This window comes from Labrus bergylta, chromosome 1, assembly GCF_963930695.1.
Source record: "Labrus bergylta chromosome 1, fLabBer1.1, whole genome shotgun sequence".
NCBI classification, from domain to species: Eukaryota; Metazoa; Chordata; class Actinopteri; order Labriformes; family Labridae; genus Labrus; species Labrus bergylta.
The window spans coordinates 34,318,633-34,337,614 of NC_089195.1; the positions used below are offsets into that span (position 1 = coordinate 34,318,633).

The 18,982-nt window shown below is 38.7% G+C and overlaps 1 protein-coding gene and 1 long non-coding RNA gene across 2 annotated transcripts; one reads left to right on the top strand and one right to left on the bottom strand.

The window, feature by feature from the left end:
• Positions 1-277: 277 nt before the first annotated feature.
• LOC136179196 (snaclec VP12 subunit B-like) lies at positions 278-793 on the bottom strand. Its single transcript, XM_065954523.1, has one exon. It carries the CDS (start codon positions 791-793, stop codon positions 278-280), a length of 516 nt encoding a protein of 171 aa, XP_065810595.1.
• A 9,705-nt stretch (positions 794-10,498) lies between these two features.
• On the top strand, positions 10,499-12,143 carry LOC136179919 (uncharacterized). Its single transcript, XR_010666843.1, has 3 exons — positions 10,499-11,045; positions 11,221-11,270; positions 12,071-12,143. It is a non-coding gene; the product is annotated as an uncharacterized lncRNA (long non-coding RNA).
• Positions 12,144-18,982: the final 6,839 nt, after the last annotated feature.

The following is an 18,982-nucleotide window of genomic DNA, read 5'->3' on the forward strand; positions in this document are numbered from 1 at the left end:
AGTATGTTAACGATATAAAGCTGGAAAACCAATCTGGAAAGTTTGAATCATTGAGGACATATCATTTTCTGAGATAGTATGTTTCAGAAATGACTTCCATAGACTTCCTTATTAAAAAAAAAAAAAAAAAGTAATAACACACATTTTCAGTTCAATTTGATGTTGGAACCAAATTTCTACAAATCATTTGCGATAAGAAAAACACCAACAAAATAAAGAAAGAATATAATGAGTGAAGATAAGAGCTGTTTCTGGCTATGACGCTAATGACTGAGATTCAATAGCAGATGAAGTGGAGTTTTTCCTCACAGTCCCAGTTCTCCCAGTGTCCCTCTTTGGTTAGAGCTCCGCAGCGTTTCCTGAGAGGACACTGGTGCTCCTGGTCTCCTTCGGGCCAGGCCTCGTACACCAGAGGGTCACCGTTCACCCACAGCCAGCGATCACCAAGGAAACGCAGGCCGATCCACACCCGCTCTGTGATGCGGTTGTGCTGGATCTCGCTCAGGGCCAGGCGCTGCTCGGTCTCAGAGTTCAGGCTGGTGAGGTCAGTGTGAGTCTCTCTGCAGTGCTCCAGAGCCTCCTCCCAGGTCTTCTTCACCTCATCCACCATCAGGTTGAAGCAGAAGAAACCGTAATCGAGAAGGGAAGAGTATAATCCATTTTCTTTCCAAATCATGTATCTGCCCACTGATGGGTTGAATGAGACATAATCTATTCTGGTAGCATTTGCTCCGCCTGACCACGACCACTGAGAAGGACTTTTCACATTCAGGTACAGGCCGATCCATCCCATGTTCAATCCTGGATTCTTCAAAAAATAAACGTCTGAACATTTGATACTCCACCTCATTGGAGATGGGAGACAGGTCGGTGTGGTGTTTCCTGCAGTATGTCTGAGCGTCCGGCCAGGTTTTGGAAAGCTCTATGAAAACATGTTTTGCTGACAAACTGCTCACACTGATCAGGATGAGCGCTGTGAAGAGAATCCTCTCCATCCTGGTTCGGTGTGTTTCCGCGAGCAGTGAGAGCGGCGTTTTATCTTCTCTGTGTTGAACTCATAACAAGACAAAAGACAGAACATTTGCATGCATAATAAGATGACCTAAGACGTCCTCTCAAACGATTTAAATAATGTGCCTACAAAACAAATCTTCTCAAGGTCGATGTGACAAGGTGAACCTGAGCGACAAACAAGTCAGAACAATGAAGGACCTACAGACAATTTCAACCCAAATCTCAAGAAGTGTATGTAGAGAAAATGACCAACCCCTCCTCCAAAAGTAGATATGATAAGTAAAGATAGAAAGGGTAAATAGATACAATTTATACATTTGTGTGTGCACACAAACTTTATGCCACCCTTGCATGAGTCAGAGCCCCGGTTGGGTCACCCCACTCAAAAGATTCTGGACACAGCTCTGCCATGAGGCATCAGTAAAAAATCTCCTGAGATGGATTTGTTTTCAAAGAACTTTATTTTCAACTTCACACACACAGCATTTATTATTCAGACAGGAAAATATTTGAGTGTCAGGTTCTCACTGTCCACATAATGCAGGAGTAAATAACTTTACTGAACTAAGAGACAGCTCACTCGTCGTCCTGTACTGCTTCTGACCAACTAAGATGATGCACAACCCACGTCTGCCGGGGAAGGATTGATTGAGAGGTGATTCGGCCAACAGCAATTCAGAGTAGGCGGGACTTAGCATCTGAAAGTCTGAACTAAACTAAGGCATATGTTAGAGCAATATAAAAAAACAGAAGCGGAGATACATGAAAGGATGTGAGATCTTCTTCACAGTAGCATATCTATAACTTTATATAATAATATATACACTTTGAGAGTAAGAACTTGTACAAAAACAGTTGTTTACCTGGTTGCATAAAGACACAGATTGTCTTGTAAACAGGGGCGTGTCCAGACTTTTTTGACTGGGGTGGCCCGACTGGGACACTGACGTATTTATTTTACAATTTGAAGTCCAAACAAACGAAAATAAATTGCATTGATTTGAAACAATTACTACTAAAAGTCTTTGCAAAAAAGACCTAGAAGTTGGTGTTAAGATAAGCCCCGCCCCTGACAGGGCAAATAGCCAATTACAGTTTAGGATGTTTGAGGTGGCACCTGGGATGGCCTGTCAGATTTCTAAGAAAGGGGGGGGGGGGCATGCCACTTCTGGCCGCCCCTCTACTTGTAAAGCAGTTTACATTGGCAGCATTTCTTATTTTATAACCTCTGATTGTCTGAGAAACAGAAACAGGCTAACATGGATGAGTTTCCTTAAAGAGGCTTTTCATAAGAAAGGAACCTGAACTGTATTTTTTAAAGTATGATCCTTTATTTAAATCACTAGGTCTGATTGATGTCATGCTGATGTCATGCTGATGTCGTGCTCCTGGTCTCCTTCGGGCCAGGCCTCGTACACCAGAGGGTCACCGTTCACCCACAGCCAGTGATCACCAAGGAAACGCAGGCCGATCCACACCCACTCGGTGTGGATAAGAAACGTTTGCATACAATTAAACATTACCTTATGCGTCTCCTCAAACTATTCAAATTATGTTCCAACAGAACAAACTATCTCAAGGTGGAGATTAAGAGATGCTGCAGCTTTGTCTATCTCGAGTGACAAACAAATCAGCAAAATAAAAAAAAGGCTGGTATAGTAACTTCATTTTGAAACTCACACTGACCATTTGTGTTCATTAATTCATTTTTATAGTTATATCACCTATTTTTGACATATGTTATATAAAGAGACTACAGGTGTTAAAACATTTAGCAAAGTAGCAGTGGCAAAGAAAAACTTCCTTTTAACAGGCAGGAACTTCGAGTAGAACCAGACTCATGTTGAGCAGCTTTCTGTCAGTCCGGGACTGCGATGAGCTTGGAAAAGTGGAAAAGATGGATAGACAGAAATATAGAAATGGAAAGAGACAAACACATGCAGTCCAATTTTGGTGACATTCTGATCTTGTTTTGCAGAGATACATGTGATAAGTAGGAAGCGTTCCTTTCAGAGAAGCCTTCATTTTCACTATTTTCAGTTTTTGGTAAAATGACAAAGGAATAAAACCCAACTGACTTTCGGATGAAGGATTGATGTCAAAAGCCGTCAAGTTGTATTTTATAAGGTCGACAAGACCATGCCATGAAAATGACGGCATTTTATCAATTTAAAGGACAGATGGTGGAGTTCCTCTAATATTTACTTGACTGCTTGTATCTCTATCCAAAGAGAACCAACACTTTGAGTCCATGTAATGCTCCTTGCTACATTTCTTGAGTTGTACAAACATCTAGAGTTTCTACTTTAAACTGCTGCTAGAGTGAAGACGGTGATGATATGTCAAAAAAGTTTCTGTTAATTGTAGATTTTCATCCAGACACGTGTGTACTTTTGAGATTTCTAAATCATCATCTTAAGAACTCGGATCTATTGACATGGCGAAAAACTGATGGATTTTTTTTTTTTTCGATAAAATTGATTTTTTACGAATGAATGGAAGTTAAAACAAATTATTCACTGTGCCCACCTCTGTTAAAACATTAATAACATGACAGATTCAATAGCAGATGAAGTGGACTTTTTCCTCACAGTCCCAGTTCTCCCAGTGTCCCTCTTTGGTTAGAGCTGCACAGCGTTTCCTGAGAGGACACTGGTGCTCCTGGTCTCCTTCGGGCCAGGCCTCGTACACCAGAGGGTCACCGTCCACCCACAGCCAGTGATCACCAAGGAAACGCAGGCCGATCCACACCCGCTCTGTGATGTGGTCGTGCTGGATCTCGCTCAGGGCCAGGAGCCGCTCGGTCTCAGAGTTCAGGCTGGTGAGGTCAGTGTGAGTTTCTCTGCAGTGCTCCAGAGCCTCCTCCAAGGTCTTCTTCCCGTCATCCACCATCAGGTTGAAGCAGAAAAAGGGAAAAAAACGGTTAGCTGATCTGACACCATGCCACCCTTTTTTGCCACAATGCCAGCAAGTCGCAACAAATTTCTCATTGTCCTTAGGTTCTCCATCAGCCCATGTTTGTATATTTGTTGCGAGTTCTTCTCCAGTCCACCTCCACATTTGTTCATTGTCTCTGTAGAGGCCGATCCAGGCCAACTTTGTCATCTCCATTGTTGCATTTTTCAGTCTCTCTTGATCCAATGGTGTAGGGAAAGGGGAAAGATCAGTGTATTTATCTCTGCAGTAGTCTCGAGCTTCTTGCCATCGCTTTGGAATATCCACATATACATGCTTTCCAAACTGTGCTGACACAGTAACAATCAAAAGCATGCTCAAAACGACAATCTGCATGGTGCTGAATTTTACAGATAATTGCGAGGAAGCGTTCGAAGCGTCTTCTGTTACAGGTGAGGCTCGGGTTCCACTGTGACGGCTCCCTCCTCTGTTGCCTCCTCATATGTATGCTAGTGTGATGTCACTGTTGTCACCTTCACTCACATCCTCAACTTTGCTTTGCAAATGTATTTTCATTTTACCTTGATCTAGTTAATGTGATGCACCTGCTGTTGGAACTCAACACTTTATCCTCTCAACATGAAAGAAGTGATTAAATTGATTGTCAAGACATTTTCAAAAAACACGTATTTGGGATTTATTCTTGAGTGTGAGCTGTCATTTCAATCACATATTGCCAATTTGGCCTCTAAACTTTAGGTGAAGTTGGGATTTTATTACAGAAATAAATCCTGCTTTTTTCCTCAGAGCAAGGAAACTTCTTGTTTCATCAACCTTTCTTCCTTTGTTGGATTATGGAGATGTACTGTATATGTGCGCCTCGGCCAAATGTTTACAGTCATTGGACACCGTGTATCACTGTGTTGAGATTTTTGACTGGTTGTAGACGCTTCACTCATCACTGTGACCTGTACACTAACTCAGATTGGCCATCTTTGAAGGTGCGCAGGCATATACACGGGCTGAAGCTTATTTATAAAGCTCTTCTTGGTTTGGTGCCTTCTTATTTATGTTCATATAAATAACCCTAACCCTAACCCTAACCCTGGACCAAATAATACTTTTTTTGGACGATTTTAAACTTGATGTGACCTTCATTTGTTCAACATTACTCAATATCAAAAAGCTCTGTTTAAGTAGGTATCTAGTTCTGAAGTGTGAAGATAAAAACATGTTCTCTCTCAGACTGTATAATGAAGAATAAAAAGAGGTCACACAGTAACCTGATCACGTGAAGCTCTTATATAAGCAGTACTGTGCTCCACATTTCAATTCTGCACTGCAAAGAAAATGGCAATCAGATGTAATACACTGTAAATGCCAAAAGACAATCCAAGAAAAATAAAACTCTGAAACTGAACGCATTAAACAACGAGCTCCAGGGTAAAGACCGACACCTGCCCCACATGATAAGCGCTGTGAATGCATTCAAGGCCAAGCTCGGTGTTTGGACCGCACATCTAAAGAACGGGACGCTGACACACTTTTCCAACCTGGAAAAAATGTCACAGGCCATCGAAGACAAGGATGCTTTTCACCCTGAGCAGTACTGTGCTCACCTGGACAAAGTGGCAACAGAGTTCAATAGAGTTCTCAAACCAATTCCTGCCCATTGATATAGAACAGTTATCAGCCAAATTCCAGCAAGTATTTTCTTTGCAATGTCGAGTTGACATGGAGATAGTTGATTTGCAAAATGACATAGAGCTGAAAGCCAGATCAAGGGACACTGACTTTTGGGGACTTGTCAGCAGAGAGAAGTTTCCTCTTCTCACCGCAAGAGTGAGTGCCTACTTTGGAGCCACTTACCTCTGTGAAATGACATTTTCACAAATGAAAATAGTCAAAACAAAGTAGAGGAGCCGCCTAACTGACAGACACCTCACTGACTGTCACAGACTGGCTGTCTGTAGCTATGACAGAACTACAAGGCACTCACAGACAGTATTCAGTCACAGCCATCCCACTGAGTTGAGTGAGTAGCATGACTGCAACAGTTTTGCCTTCTGATGATGTGAAAAGTGATGCAGAGGATGGGAGGGGACACATAACTGCACTTATCTTAATCGCACTGACTAAGAATTTTGTTAGCACATGTTAGAGTTCTGCTTTCTAAAATGCACATGGTAGGCCAAATGTATTAACTTGCATGAAGCTTCAATTGATAAGCGAAACGTTCACAACAATGGCACTTATATGATCTGTTCAATGCAAGTGTGTTGATTTTTTCTTTGTCTACTATGAACAAAATAATTTCCTCATACAAATGGAAAATAAGCCTCAAGCCTTTATTTTTTGTTAGTGTTTCCTTAGTTGCTAAAATTCTCAAATTTGAACTAAAGCATGTCATGTAATTAGAAAGCAAAATGGTTTAATATGGCACTTAATATGATCTGCTCACTGCAAGTGTGGAGATTTTTTTCTTTATTTATTTTGTGTTACTGTTTTCTTGGTAGCAACAATTTGAAAGTTGGACCAACGCATTTCATGTAATTCAAATACAATTAGTTTAAGTAAAAGGCCTCAAGTTGGAAGTACAATCTGGGCTGTCTTTTTTTCCTCAATAGGTAGATCTTGCCTTTCACCAAAGCTGAGGTCAGGGATCTTGGGCTTAAAAAGGTTGGTGACCACTGGTCTAATGAATGTAAAATCCGTTTTGCTACAGCCTCTGAGCTTTATAAGACTCTGCTAACTTCCCGGCTAACACAGCTGTTCTTATCCTCTTTCTACTCTCTTATCCACTTCTGCGTAAAACTGCTTTGTTATGTGGTGATTTTTTATCGATGTAGTAAGCCAGACCATTGCTAAAGTATTGATAATTGATCTAAACAGCTCGGCAGTGTTCAGGTGGTGTTGTTTAATCATAGCACTGACTGCAATAGAACGGGTTAACCCATATGCTATTCAATAACAGGAGAAACGTAAAGATGTGTGCAGCAGGCACTTTGTTTTGAAAGATGTGTGGTCTAAATATCTAGCTATGAACAAGAAGACAGTGTATTTCTGAATCATGTTAGATTGTAAAGCTAAATTTGCTATTTATTGCTGTCTCTTTTTTCAGAGTACATCACAGCAGATTACACAGAACACAAGCTCTAGTATCCTAACAACTGTACCAATGTTCCATGATGAGGTTGGGTGGCAGACAGACTCCCCACAAGTCTCAGAGGCCACACAGACATACCTACCTCCTCATCAGTCCACACACAGTTGGCCTGGGGTACACTAAGGGACAAGCAAAGGTACGCACACACACCTAAAAAATTGTCCAACTGCGAGCAAGAATATCAGAAAACTGTGATTTCATTACATGGTTGCTGATTTTAACAACGAACATGCTGAACGTGATGAAGCAACAACCTCTACAGGATAGCTGGTCTGTAAGGTGGCATTCCTCAAATCCTAAAAAAAACAGACACAACATACAGTGAGTTACAAATTATTTTATTTTTTAAACCCAAAATCACAATCTATTTTTAAACCTTTAAAGTGATAAATAAAGTGATTTGGCCAACAGCAATTCAGAGTAGGCGGGGCAGGATACATGTGATAATATATAAATGTATAACGAGGTAGCAACACTGCGAAGAATCAAAGGAACACACTGTTCAATTATTGTTTTCTTACTCTAACTGTTATTGACTTATCAGACTTTAACCAAAAAAACAACACATCACATCTGACGACATGATAGCGCTAAAGATATCATATTTCATTTCATTTAAAACCTTTATTTATTCTCGAAAAGACATTGAGGTTTCCCTCATTTCAAATGCCGTTGAGATTACAAGCACAGTAAAACAAGCAACAACACATGAAACACTCAGAATCTGTGACAAAAACCACTGAGATCACTTAAAACAGGCTTTCTAATCTGAGGTCTCCACTCTGCCCAGCAGGGGCGCTCATGAGACAGAAAACAGCCTCAGTTTAAAGAGAAGAAGAATAGCTGATCATAAACAAAGGGTGCGTTCGAATTGTCCCTTCTGTCTCCTTTCACTATCCACTTCACCTTAACCCCGGGGAAAACGTCATGAGGTCAGGGAAAGATGTTAGGAGAATTCATAAAGGACTTAGGGAAAGGAGATCTCGTTGCTCTGACAATCCGACCACATGTTCCACTTGGTGACGTCATTAAATGTGACGGGCCGACGGGACTACAAAAAAACGCATCTAAAAAACTCTTTCTGTGCCTTCTTACCGGTGAAATAATCCTAATCACCACAAGGTTGGGATTGAAATAAAAGAAATATAGAATACCAGGCTACAAGTAAGAAAAGTGAAACCATCAGCTTCCTGTCCACTCAGAAATCAACATCAACATAAATATGAAATTAATTGTTACATTTATGCAAGACAAGAATGTACAACTGAAGAAATGCACAAAACATTCTGAATTAAATGAAATCTGTTGAATAAAACATCATCTGGCTCAAGATGTCTCTGATCCCTTTTTACCTGAAAGACAGGGTGATGTTTTTTTATGGTGATTATAATCTGATTATATGGTTTTGCATAATATCTCAAGACCCTTAATCAAGGCGAGGGTTTCAGCATCTGTGACTGAAGGAAAGTTTAACCTGATTTATGATATCGCTTACGGCTGCCAAAACACTCAAAGTGGATAAATAACGACTGCAAACTGAGCACAGGCTGCAATAAAAGTTAAACTCACTTTGATCGTTTTACGACATCAGCATAACGTTCACAGTTCACCTACGGGTTAAAGATTGTTGAAAGTTGTTCAAGGCATATTATTGCACCGGTAACTTATGATCTCCCTTTTCTGTCATCGTTAACGTTCGTGAACGGTCGGATGCAGGGAATTGTGGGGCGTCAAATCTGGTCCAGTGTATCCTAAAGGAGGTTATAAAGGAAGCATTGACCCACCTTTACTTAACTTTTAGAGAATTCAAACGGCTCTTATCATGGCCTGATAAACTATGCTGGCTGTGCTTCATGATACTACAACTTAACTGTGCTCGAACACTCAGATCCGTAGTAAAATGCAGCATATAGTTGCGCATCACCGACAATAACTTTACTTTACGGTCTGTTAAAGTAAAATAGAATATGTTCTGATGGTCAAGATTCAAGATTCAACATTCAAGATTCAACATTCAAGACTTTTATTTGTCACATGCTCATACAGATGTGCAGTGAAATGTAAAGACTGTTCCGCAAGGCCATGTAATAAACACTCAAATTGCTAATACACATATATATACAGTAAAATAGAATATAATGTAAAATTAAAAAAAGAAATATTTGAATATACAAAATATAGAATAATGTAAACAGTGTAAAGTGTCCAGGGTGTCAAAGTGCAATGTGCAGATTGGAATGTGTGGTGTGTGTGCATCATGTAATCACAGTTCTGTTTTGTTTAGTTCTGTTTAGTTTTTATCTGAGGAGAGTGGAGTTAACAGTCCGGACGGCCTGAAGAAAGAAGCTCTTCCTGAGTCTTTCTGTGTTCGCCTTGATGTGTCGAGGGCGCCTGCCAGAGGGTAGCCACGTAAACAGTCCGTTACCTGGGTGGTGGGGATCACTCATGATCCTCTGTGCCCTGGCTGTGCTCCTCCTTGTGAAGATGTCCTGGAGGGTGGGGAGTGTTGTACTCATGGTACGCTCTGCTGACTTCAGCACCCTCTACAGTGCTGTTCCCGTACCACTGGGTGATGTTTCCAGTCAGCACACTCTCCACCACTCCGGAATAAAAAGTCTTCAGGACCTTCACAGAGACTTTGAATTTCCTCAACATTCCCAGTCGTTCAGTCTGCTCAGTGTGCACAGACTGTAAGAATAACAGGCTCGTCTTTCTTCTGCTCCCCGTGATGCTGCTGCTGAAATGTAATATTAATATTTGGAAGAGGCAGAATATTTCTTCATGTGTTCAGATAACACTAAAGTTATTATCTGGTTCAATAATGTCTCTAACTGTTTAAAGAAAAGAAACAGAACGGACATGTTAACATCAGCAGCCGACAGTCAAATGTAATATGAACCAAACATGATTTGTATAAGTACTCAAAACGAGCTGATCATATTCTACTAAGACTTCAGCAGGTTGACTTTAGTGTTCATTTACTTTAGTTAATATTTAAGACTTCAACAGGTTGACTTTAGTGTTCATTTACTTTAGTTAATATTTAAGACTTCAACAGGTTGACTTTAGTGTTAATTCACTTTAGTTAATATTTAAGACTTCAACAGGTTGACTTTAGTGTTATTTTACTTTAGTTAATATTTAAGACTTCAACAGGTTGACTTTAGTGTTAATTCACTTTAGTTAATATTTAAGACTTCAACAGGTTGACTTTAGTGTTAATTTACTTTAGTTAATATTTAAGACTTCAACAGGTTGACTTTAGTGTTAATTTACTTTAGTTAATATTTAAGACTTCAACAGGTTGACTTTAGTGTTAATTTACTTTAGTTAATATTTAAGACTTCAACAGGTTGACTTTAGTGTTATTTTACTTTAGTTAATATTTAAGACTTCAACAGGTTGACTTTAGTGTTCATTTACTTTAGTTAATATTTAAGACTTCAACAGGTTGACTTTAGTGTTAATTTACTTTAGTTAATATTTAAGACTTCAGCACACTACCAGGAGTCAATTCAATAGTTTACAGTTGATTTGTTGTGACTTTGGTTCAGATTATTCAGAATTAGTTCAGAATACTCTTCTTGCTTTGCTCCATGATTATGTGATTCATATGTCATATAATAACTTTCCTGTTTTTAACACTATTTCTGTTCAACGAGATTCATTTCTATTTAAAATGCTCTTTTGGTTATTTCATTATCATATTTGTTTGTTATAACTTTTTAGTTTTAGACTTAAATTTTAACCTCTCAAATAACAAAGCAGTCTCAAATCTTTTTGAGGAATTATAGCTAAAAAGATGAAATTCTTAAATAAAGTGAAGTACTTTGATTGCATTTCTGTGGTGTTCCTGTAGGTGACCATGATGAAGCCAGAAGACTGAAGCAGCACGTTGTGAAGGTGGACGCCATCATCTTGTCTTTGCAGTGCTGATTCTGAAGAGAACGTCTTCACATAGGACTCAAAGGTAAAATTATCTCTCATATGATTGGACCATTTTATTGTAACCGCTATCGGCATCAAAGTAATTTTAGTAGCAATTTATAATCCTGTAAAGCAGACTAGCAGAAGAGTTTAACAGCCTCTATGGTTCTGCAAGAAGTCTAGTTCATGTTTAAATTGTTCTTCTTTCTGTCTTCAAGGAAATCAATGCCCAAAGGAAACAACAGTCCAGACTCTGATTCCAGCTCCGGTGAGGTTCTGCACACAAATTGGCTGTCTGATTTGTTTAATGTGTAATTACCACACAACACCAAATCAGTACATTGAATTATTATTTTTTTAGCCAAATACTGAAGCTACTTCTGCATATTTGTCATGAAGCACAAGAATCCAACTGACTGCAGTTTCTGCTCACACTGCTGAAATCATGTCTCACTGTTTAAGTTTCACAGTTGTACAGTTGTACTGTGAGTATCTGTAACTTAAGAAATCAACAGGAGACACTGTGGTGCAGTGTGTGGTAAAATCATTACATTCATGTACAAATGAACACAATACTTTTCTGCAGGATTGTTTTCTTATTCCTTATCAGCAGTTGCAGTATCCTGTTTTACCACTTTAACTTCATCATCACACCTCATCATATTGGACCGCCTGCACTTGATGCTTTTGTGAATAAGAATGGTCAAAAGACGTTTCACACGCGCCCTTTCTGTGACACGCTGAGAGCCTTAAGCAGAACGCCTGAGTTAACAGACAAAGTTCATAATCAGCTCATGCTATCAGATATCTTTATCTGGGGCTTCTGGCTTTGCTGAACCAGCTTTCTCAAAGGAAGCCTGGATATGTTGAACTTGCTTCAGATACAACAACTGACCCAAATACTGATCAATAACTTAAACAACAGCCAAATACTGCCACCTAGTGTCTAAAGTGAGTTTTGTCTAAACTAAATGTGTTGAAGTGTTTGCGCTTCAGAAATAAAAGTTTTCATGGCTAACAAAAACCAGTATGAACCGGTTCTGCTCATCTGTCTGTCCCTGTCTATAGGTACACTGACTTGAAGAGAGAGGACAATTGGCTTCCATGTACAAGACACACAAGAATCACTCTATCAGGTAAAGTGATAGAAGGTAGAGTCCTACATACTCATACTAAGTAATCCACAGTCCTTTCTAACACGGAGTTAATATAAACTCTATGTATATTAAAATATACAAGCCTCTGATTTCTGCCTCTCAGGTTGATTCTGCTGTTTCAGTTTTCACCTGTTAGCTCACATCCCTGGCTACTAAGTCATAGGCAAAAGTTAATTATTGTAATTTATGTCATGAGAATATTTAACATTAGTTTAATTTATCAGGCTGGCCCATGTGATGACAGTTTAAAATAATCTTCAATAGAAAGTGTCAGGAACACATATATTCATAAAGCTGATCATATTATTGGATTCATCATGTCTTATTATATATTTGTTTTTCCTCTTAAATAGTTATCCTGTCTTTAATAGGAAAACAAAAAACATGATCAGCTACTTTTTTATAAAGGCAAACTTTAGAAGCTGAAGTTTAGCAGAACCTGAGGACAGATCTGATTTCAGGTCTGAAGCATAAACATCACAGTCAAATTCATTATACTTTACATTTAACTCCATGATTGTTTTTTGCCCTCAGATTCAGATCCATCAGCAACCCCTGACAACATAGAGGACTCGTCCCCTGACAACGTGGAGGACTCGTCCCCCGACAACGTGGAGGACTCGTCCCCCGACAACGTGGAGGACTCGTCCCCCGACAACGTGGAGGACTCGTCCCCTGACAACATGGAGGACTCGTCCCCTGAGCGTTTCCTGTCCTCTCTCGATGGTCTTCTTCTCTTCAGTTATTAACTCTTGAAAACAGCAGCACAACATGCCAGACTGTTTGACAAGTGTGTGATTGAATAAATGGAAATGGAATCTCATGCGTATCTTGCTATGCTTATTGGCTTTAAATGTTTAATATTAAATAAGTTTGAAGGCCATTTATCTCAGACGAGTCCGGCTGTGACAAGCTGAGCTCGTCTGTTAGCTTTGCTGTTGCTAAATTATTTTACTGTGACCAACACGTTGTAGTGCTCCAGTTAATCAGAAACAGTCATATCAGATTTTTTAAAAGTTTATTTAAACATTTTATGAAAAAAAATTCTTCAATAAACAACTCCTGGCTTCATGAACCATGTGGAAAATAAGTAAGAGAGACCATCAGGTCAAACTGCTGGGACATAGGAGAAAGTATAAAACATAATTTAACAAAGGAATCCAAACAAAAATCAAATAAAGTAAAGAGATCCTGGATGATTGTTTGACTGTTAAAATATGATGGAAAAGCAAATCCAACACAACCCTCCAGCATCTGGAAACACAGGGCAACATCATGTAGAGAAAAATAAATTAAATATTGACCTGGATCTCTGTGTTTTATCTGAGGATGACTATGGTAGCCTTCTGACTGTTCACTGTCACAAAGCTCCAGACTCTGTCCACCTTCTTCAGACGTCGATCAGCTCCTCTGGGTGACGGCAGAGAGGACTCTTCATCTGGGAGAGCTGCTGGTGTAAGGTCATTTCTCCCACAGTGGATGAGCAGGGCATCGGGCACAGGTGAAAAAAGGAGGAGGTTCCTTCAAACTCTGTGACCCCAGCCTGACCTCTGTAACAGGTGTGCAGATGAACAGGTGTGCAGATGAACAGGTGTGCAGATGAACAGGTGTGCAGATGAAGGTTGAAATTAGTCATTTTTAGGTTCAGTTCATTTTAAAATGGGAAAGAAAACATCACCTTTCTATTTAACATTTAGCTGGTGTATGACTCTGTGATTTTTATTTTATTTTGAAGACTGTATTGTTAACAATATCTTGTTTTGACAATCCTCTTTATGAAACTTAAAACGAAATCACAGGATATATAACTTTTAACAAATGATTTTAACTTACACTTGACCTCTGTGGAAGATGTCAGACCACCTGCTTTTATCTCTTCTTTGCCTAAATGAAGACACAAAAAACAATTGATTTACTGTTCATTTAAATATATTAGAAAAGCAGACATGACTCACATTGCAGACTATCAGTTTCTAACAGAATACAACATATCTTACCACCTGTAGTCTACGGTCTGTGGTGCTAATATAGAACGATTTCAGCAAAAACAGAGGACCCAGCAGCCCTCGTATTTTCAATAATGATCAAAATAGAGGGATTTTTAAAAATACAGTGTGTTTAAATATTAGGCCTTGAATACGGTGGTTGGTTGTACTTACACATTTCTTCATAAGATGGCAGCACATCTTTACCTGTCAGTGCGTCTGTGTGTCATTTTGTGTATTAGACTTTTCATCTCTGTAAAGTCTATAGTAAAATATCGGTAAACTTTAAATCTGTCCACCACGTTGTGTCTACTGGGACTATCGGCTGTGTGAAATGTAGTTTATATAACCTACCTACTCAACCGTTCTGGAGGACCTAGATCGAATGAATGCAACATACCGAGGAACGTGTGCATCTGGCTGTGCGCTGGATAAATCGTTACCCCTACACCCTTTTTTTTTCATCTGACACTGTGGTCTTGTCCCGTCTCGCAGTATAATGGCTTTGCAAGACAATTTTACCATTTCCATAAACTGTGCTTGTGATTTTGTACTGGAGGACTCTAAGAAAGATACCTCCTCCAAATCACTTAAACAGAGGTGTCTTATTGTTCTGTTGCTGCTGATTTCAGGGAATGTGCAACCCAATCCAGGTCCAGATTCTGCTAGAAATTTTAACACTCCTGCTGACTTTAAATCAAGGTCTGGTCTTGGTTTCATCCATCTGAATGTACGCAGTTTAATAGCTAAAATGGACATGATTCGTATCTGGGCGAACTCAACAGATGCTGATGTAATTGTTCTATCTGAAACTTGGTTGAGTAAATCTGTTCTGAACAAGGATATTAGTATCGATGGTTATAATATATTTAGGACTGACCGGCCCAAAGGGGGAGGGGATATTGCGATTTATATAAAAAGCAAGTTTCATGCAAATGTGCTTCTCTCCAAGTCAGAGAGTAAGCCGTTTGAATTGTTGGCTCTTGATCTTGAGATATTGAAATCTCTCCATATAACTGTTGTTGGTTGCTATAGGACACCTTCAGCTGTCAGCAGTGCACTATCCACCCTGATGCAGCTTTTAACAGAATTGAAGTTTAATGAAATTGTCATTATTGGAGATTTTAACTGGAACTGGTTAAAACCAGTATCTGATGATTTTAAAGCTTACTGTGACTCGCTAAACCTCTTTCAAATTGTCAATAGCCCCACTAGACCCAATCTTAAACGTCCAGAAAAATCATCTCTAATAGATCTTGTTCTAACAAACACTCCTCGTAAATACACAACCGCTTCTGTTTTTGCAAATGACATTAGTGACCATTGTGTTATTGCCTCAGTGAGAAATACAAAAGGGGTTTTTTCAAGACTTGTTTAATTTTAACTGGCAGAAAACGCATCATATTCCTGATGTTGAAAGTGCATGGAAATTCTTTTATGATGGTTTCACAAAAATTGTGGACAAGCACGCTCACCTCAGAAAGTACAGAGTTAAAGGCCGAAATAATGTATGGTTCACTCCAGAGTTATCTAACTCACTTCATGAGCAAAATATAGCATGGGCAAAAGCCAGGAGATCAGGTCTGGATTTGGACTGGCTTCTTTACAGGCAGATGCACAATGCTCTCACAGTTGCAATTAGGAAAGCCAAAGCTGATCATTTCCTCACAGAAACCTCAAGCAACCTAAACAATCCCTTGAAATTCTGGAAGACAATTAAATCCCTGGCTGGAAATAAAAATGGAATTGAGCTTCCTCCATGCATTGTTAAGGACTCACTTAAAAGTCACTGATAAGTCCAAAATGCTTGGTGTCTTTAATGAACATTTTATAGCCTCTGGCTCCTTGTTTGACTCTTTTAGCAATAGGCATATAAATTCCCCTACTGTTTTTTCTGACTGTCATGTTACAGGTAGTCAATCCTTCAGTTTTCAAGTCATTAGTCGAGGATAAAACATCATCTGGCTCAAGATGTCTCTGATCCCTTTTTACCTGAAAGACAGGGTGATGTTTTTTTATGGTGATTATAATCTGATTATATGGTTTTGCATAATATCTCAAGACCCTTAATCAAGGCGAGGGTTTCAGCATCTGTGACTGAAGGAAAGTTTAACCTGATTTATGATATCGCTTACGGCTGCCAAAACACTCAAAGTGGATAAATAACGACTGCAAACTGAGCACAGGCTGCAATAAAAGTTAAACTCACTTTGATCGTTTTACGACATCAGCATAACGTTCACAGTTCACCTACGGGTTAAAGATTGTTGAAAGTTGTTCAAGGCATATTATTGCACCGGTAACTTATGATCTCCCTTTTCTGTCATCGTTAACGTTCGTGAACGGTCGGATGCAGGGAATTGTGGGGCGTCAAATCTGGTCCAGTGTATCCTAAAGGAGGTTATAAAGGAAGCATTGACCCACCTTTACTTAACTTTTAGAGAATTCGAACGGCTCTTATCATGGCCTGATAAACTATGCTGGCTGTGCTTCATGATACTACAACTTAACTGTGCTCGAACACTCAGATCCGTAGTAAAATGCAGCATATAGTTGCGCATTACCGACAATAACTTTACTTTACGGTCTGTTAAAGTAAAATAGAATATGTTCTGATGGTCAAGATTCAAGATTCAACATTCAACATTCAAGACTTTTATTTGTCACATGCTCATACAGATGTGCAGTGAAATGTAATGACTGTTCCGCAAGGCCATGTAATAAACACTCAAATTGCTAATACACATATATATACAGTAAAATAGAATATAATGTAAAATTTAAAAAAGAAATATTTGAATATACAAAATATAGAATAATGTAAACAGTGTAAAGTGTCCAGGGTGTCAAAGTGCAATGTGCAGATTGGAATGTGTGGTGTGTGTGCATCATGTAATCACAGTTCTGTTTTGTTTAGTTCTGTTTAGTTTTTATCTGAGGAGAGTGGAGTTAACAGTCCGGACGGCCTGAAGAAAGAAGCTCTTCCTGAGTCTTTCTGTGTTCGCCTTGATGTGTCGAAGGCGCCTGCCAGAGGGTAGCCACGTAAACAGTCCGTTACCTGGGTGGTGGGGATCACTCATGATCCTGTTTGCCCTGGCTGTGCTCCTCCTTGTGAAGATGTCCTGGAGGGTGGGGAGTGTTGTACCCATGGTACGCTCTGCTGACTTCAGCACCCTCTACAGTGCTGTTCCCGTACCACTGGGTGATGTTTCCAGTCAGCACACTCTCCACCACTCCGGAATAAAAAGTCTTCAGGACCTTCACAGAGACTTTGAATTTCCTCAACATTCCCAGTCGTTCAGTCTGCTCAGTGTGCACAGACTGTAAGAATAACAGGCTCGTCTTTCTTCTGCTCCCCGTGATGCTGCTGCTGAAATGTAACATTAATAATTGGAAGAGGCAGAATATTTCTTCATGTGTTCAGATAACACTAAAGTTATTATCTGGTTCAATAATGTCTCTTAACTGTTTAAAGAAAAGAAACAGAACGGACATGTTAACATCAGCAGCCGACAGTGAAATGTAATATGAACCAAACATGATTTGTATAAGTACTCAAAACGAGCTGATCATATTCTACTAAGACTTCAACAGGTTGACTTTAGTGTTAATTTACTTTATTTAATATTTAAGACTTCAACAGGTTGACTTTAGTGTTAATTTACTTTAGTTAATATTTAAGACTTCAACAGGTTGACTTTAGTGTTATTTTACTTTAGTTAATATTTAAGACTTCAACAGGTTGACTTTAGTGTTAATTTACTTTAGTTAATATTTAAGACTTCAACAGGTTGACTTTAGTGTTAATTTACTTTAGTTAATATTTAAGACTTCAACAGGTTGACTTTAGTGTTAATTTACTTTAGTTAATATTTAAGACTTCAACAGGTTGACTTTAGTGTTCATTTACTTTAGTTAATATTTAAGACTTCAACAGGTTGACTTTAGTGTTCATTTACTTTAGTTAATATTTAAGACTTCAACAGGTTGACTTTAGTGTTAATTTACTTTAGTTAATATTTAAGACTTCAACAGGTTGACTTTAGTGTTATTTTACTTTAGTTAATATTTAAGACTTCAACAGGTTGACTTTAGTGTTAATTTACTTTAGTTAATATTTAAGACTTCAACAGGTTGACTTTAGTGTTAATTTACTTTAGTTAATATTTAAGACTTCAACAGGTTGACTTTAGTGTTAATTTACTTTAGTTAATATTTAAGACTTCAACAGGTTGACTTTAGTGTTAATTCACTTTAGTTAATATTCAAGACTTCAGCACACTACCAGGAGTCAATTCAATAGTTTACAGTTGATTTGTTGTGACTTTGGTTCAGATTATTCAGAATTAGTTCAGAATACTCTTCTTGCTTTGCTCCATGATTATGTGATTCATATGTCATATAATAACTTTCCTGTTTTTAACACTATTTCTGTTCAACGAGATTCATTTCTATTTAAAATGCTCTTTTGGTTATTTCATTATCATATTTGTTTGTTATAACTTTTTAGTTTTAGACTTAAATTTTAACCTCTCAAATAACAAAGCAGTGTCAAATCTTTTTGAGGAATTATAGCTAAAAAGATGAAATTCTTAAATAAAGTGAAGTACTTTGATTGCATTTCTGTGGTGTTCCTGTAGGTGACCATGATGAAGCCAGAAGACTGAAGCAGCACGTTGTGAAGGTGGACGCCATCATCTTGTCTTTGCAGAGCTGATTCTGAAGAGAACGTCTTCACATAGGACTCAAAGGTAAAATTATCTCTCATATGATTGGACCATTTTATTGTAACCGCTATCGGCATCAAAGTAATTTTAGTAGCAATTTATAATCCTGTA

Coding starts and splice junctions, on each gene's coding strand:
- LOC136179196 (XM_065954523.1), bottom strand. CDS start 793: ATGGGATGGATCGGCCTGTACCTGAATGTGAAAAGTCCTTCTCAGTGG.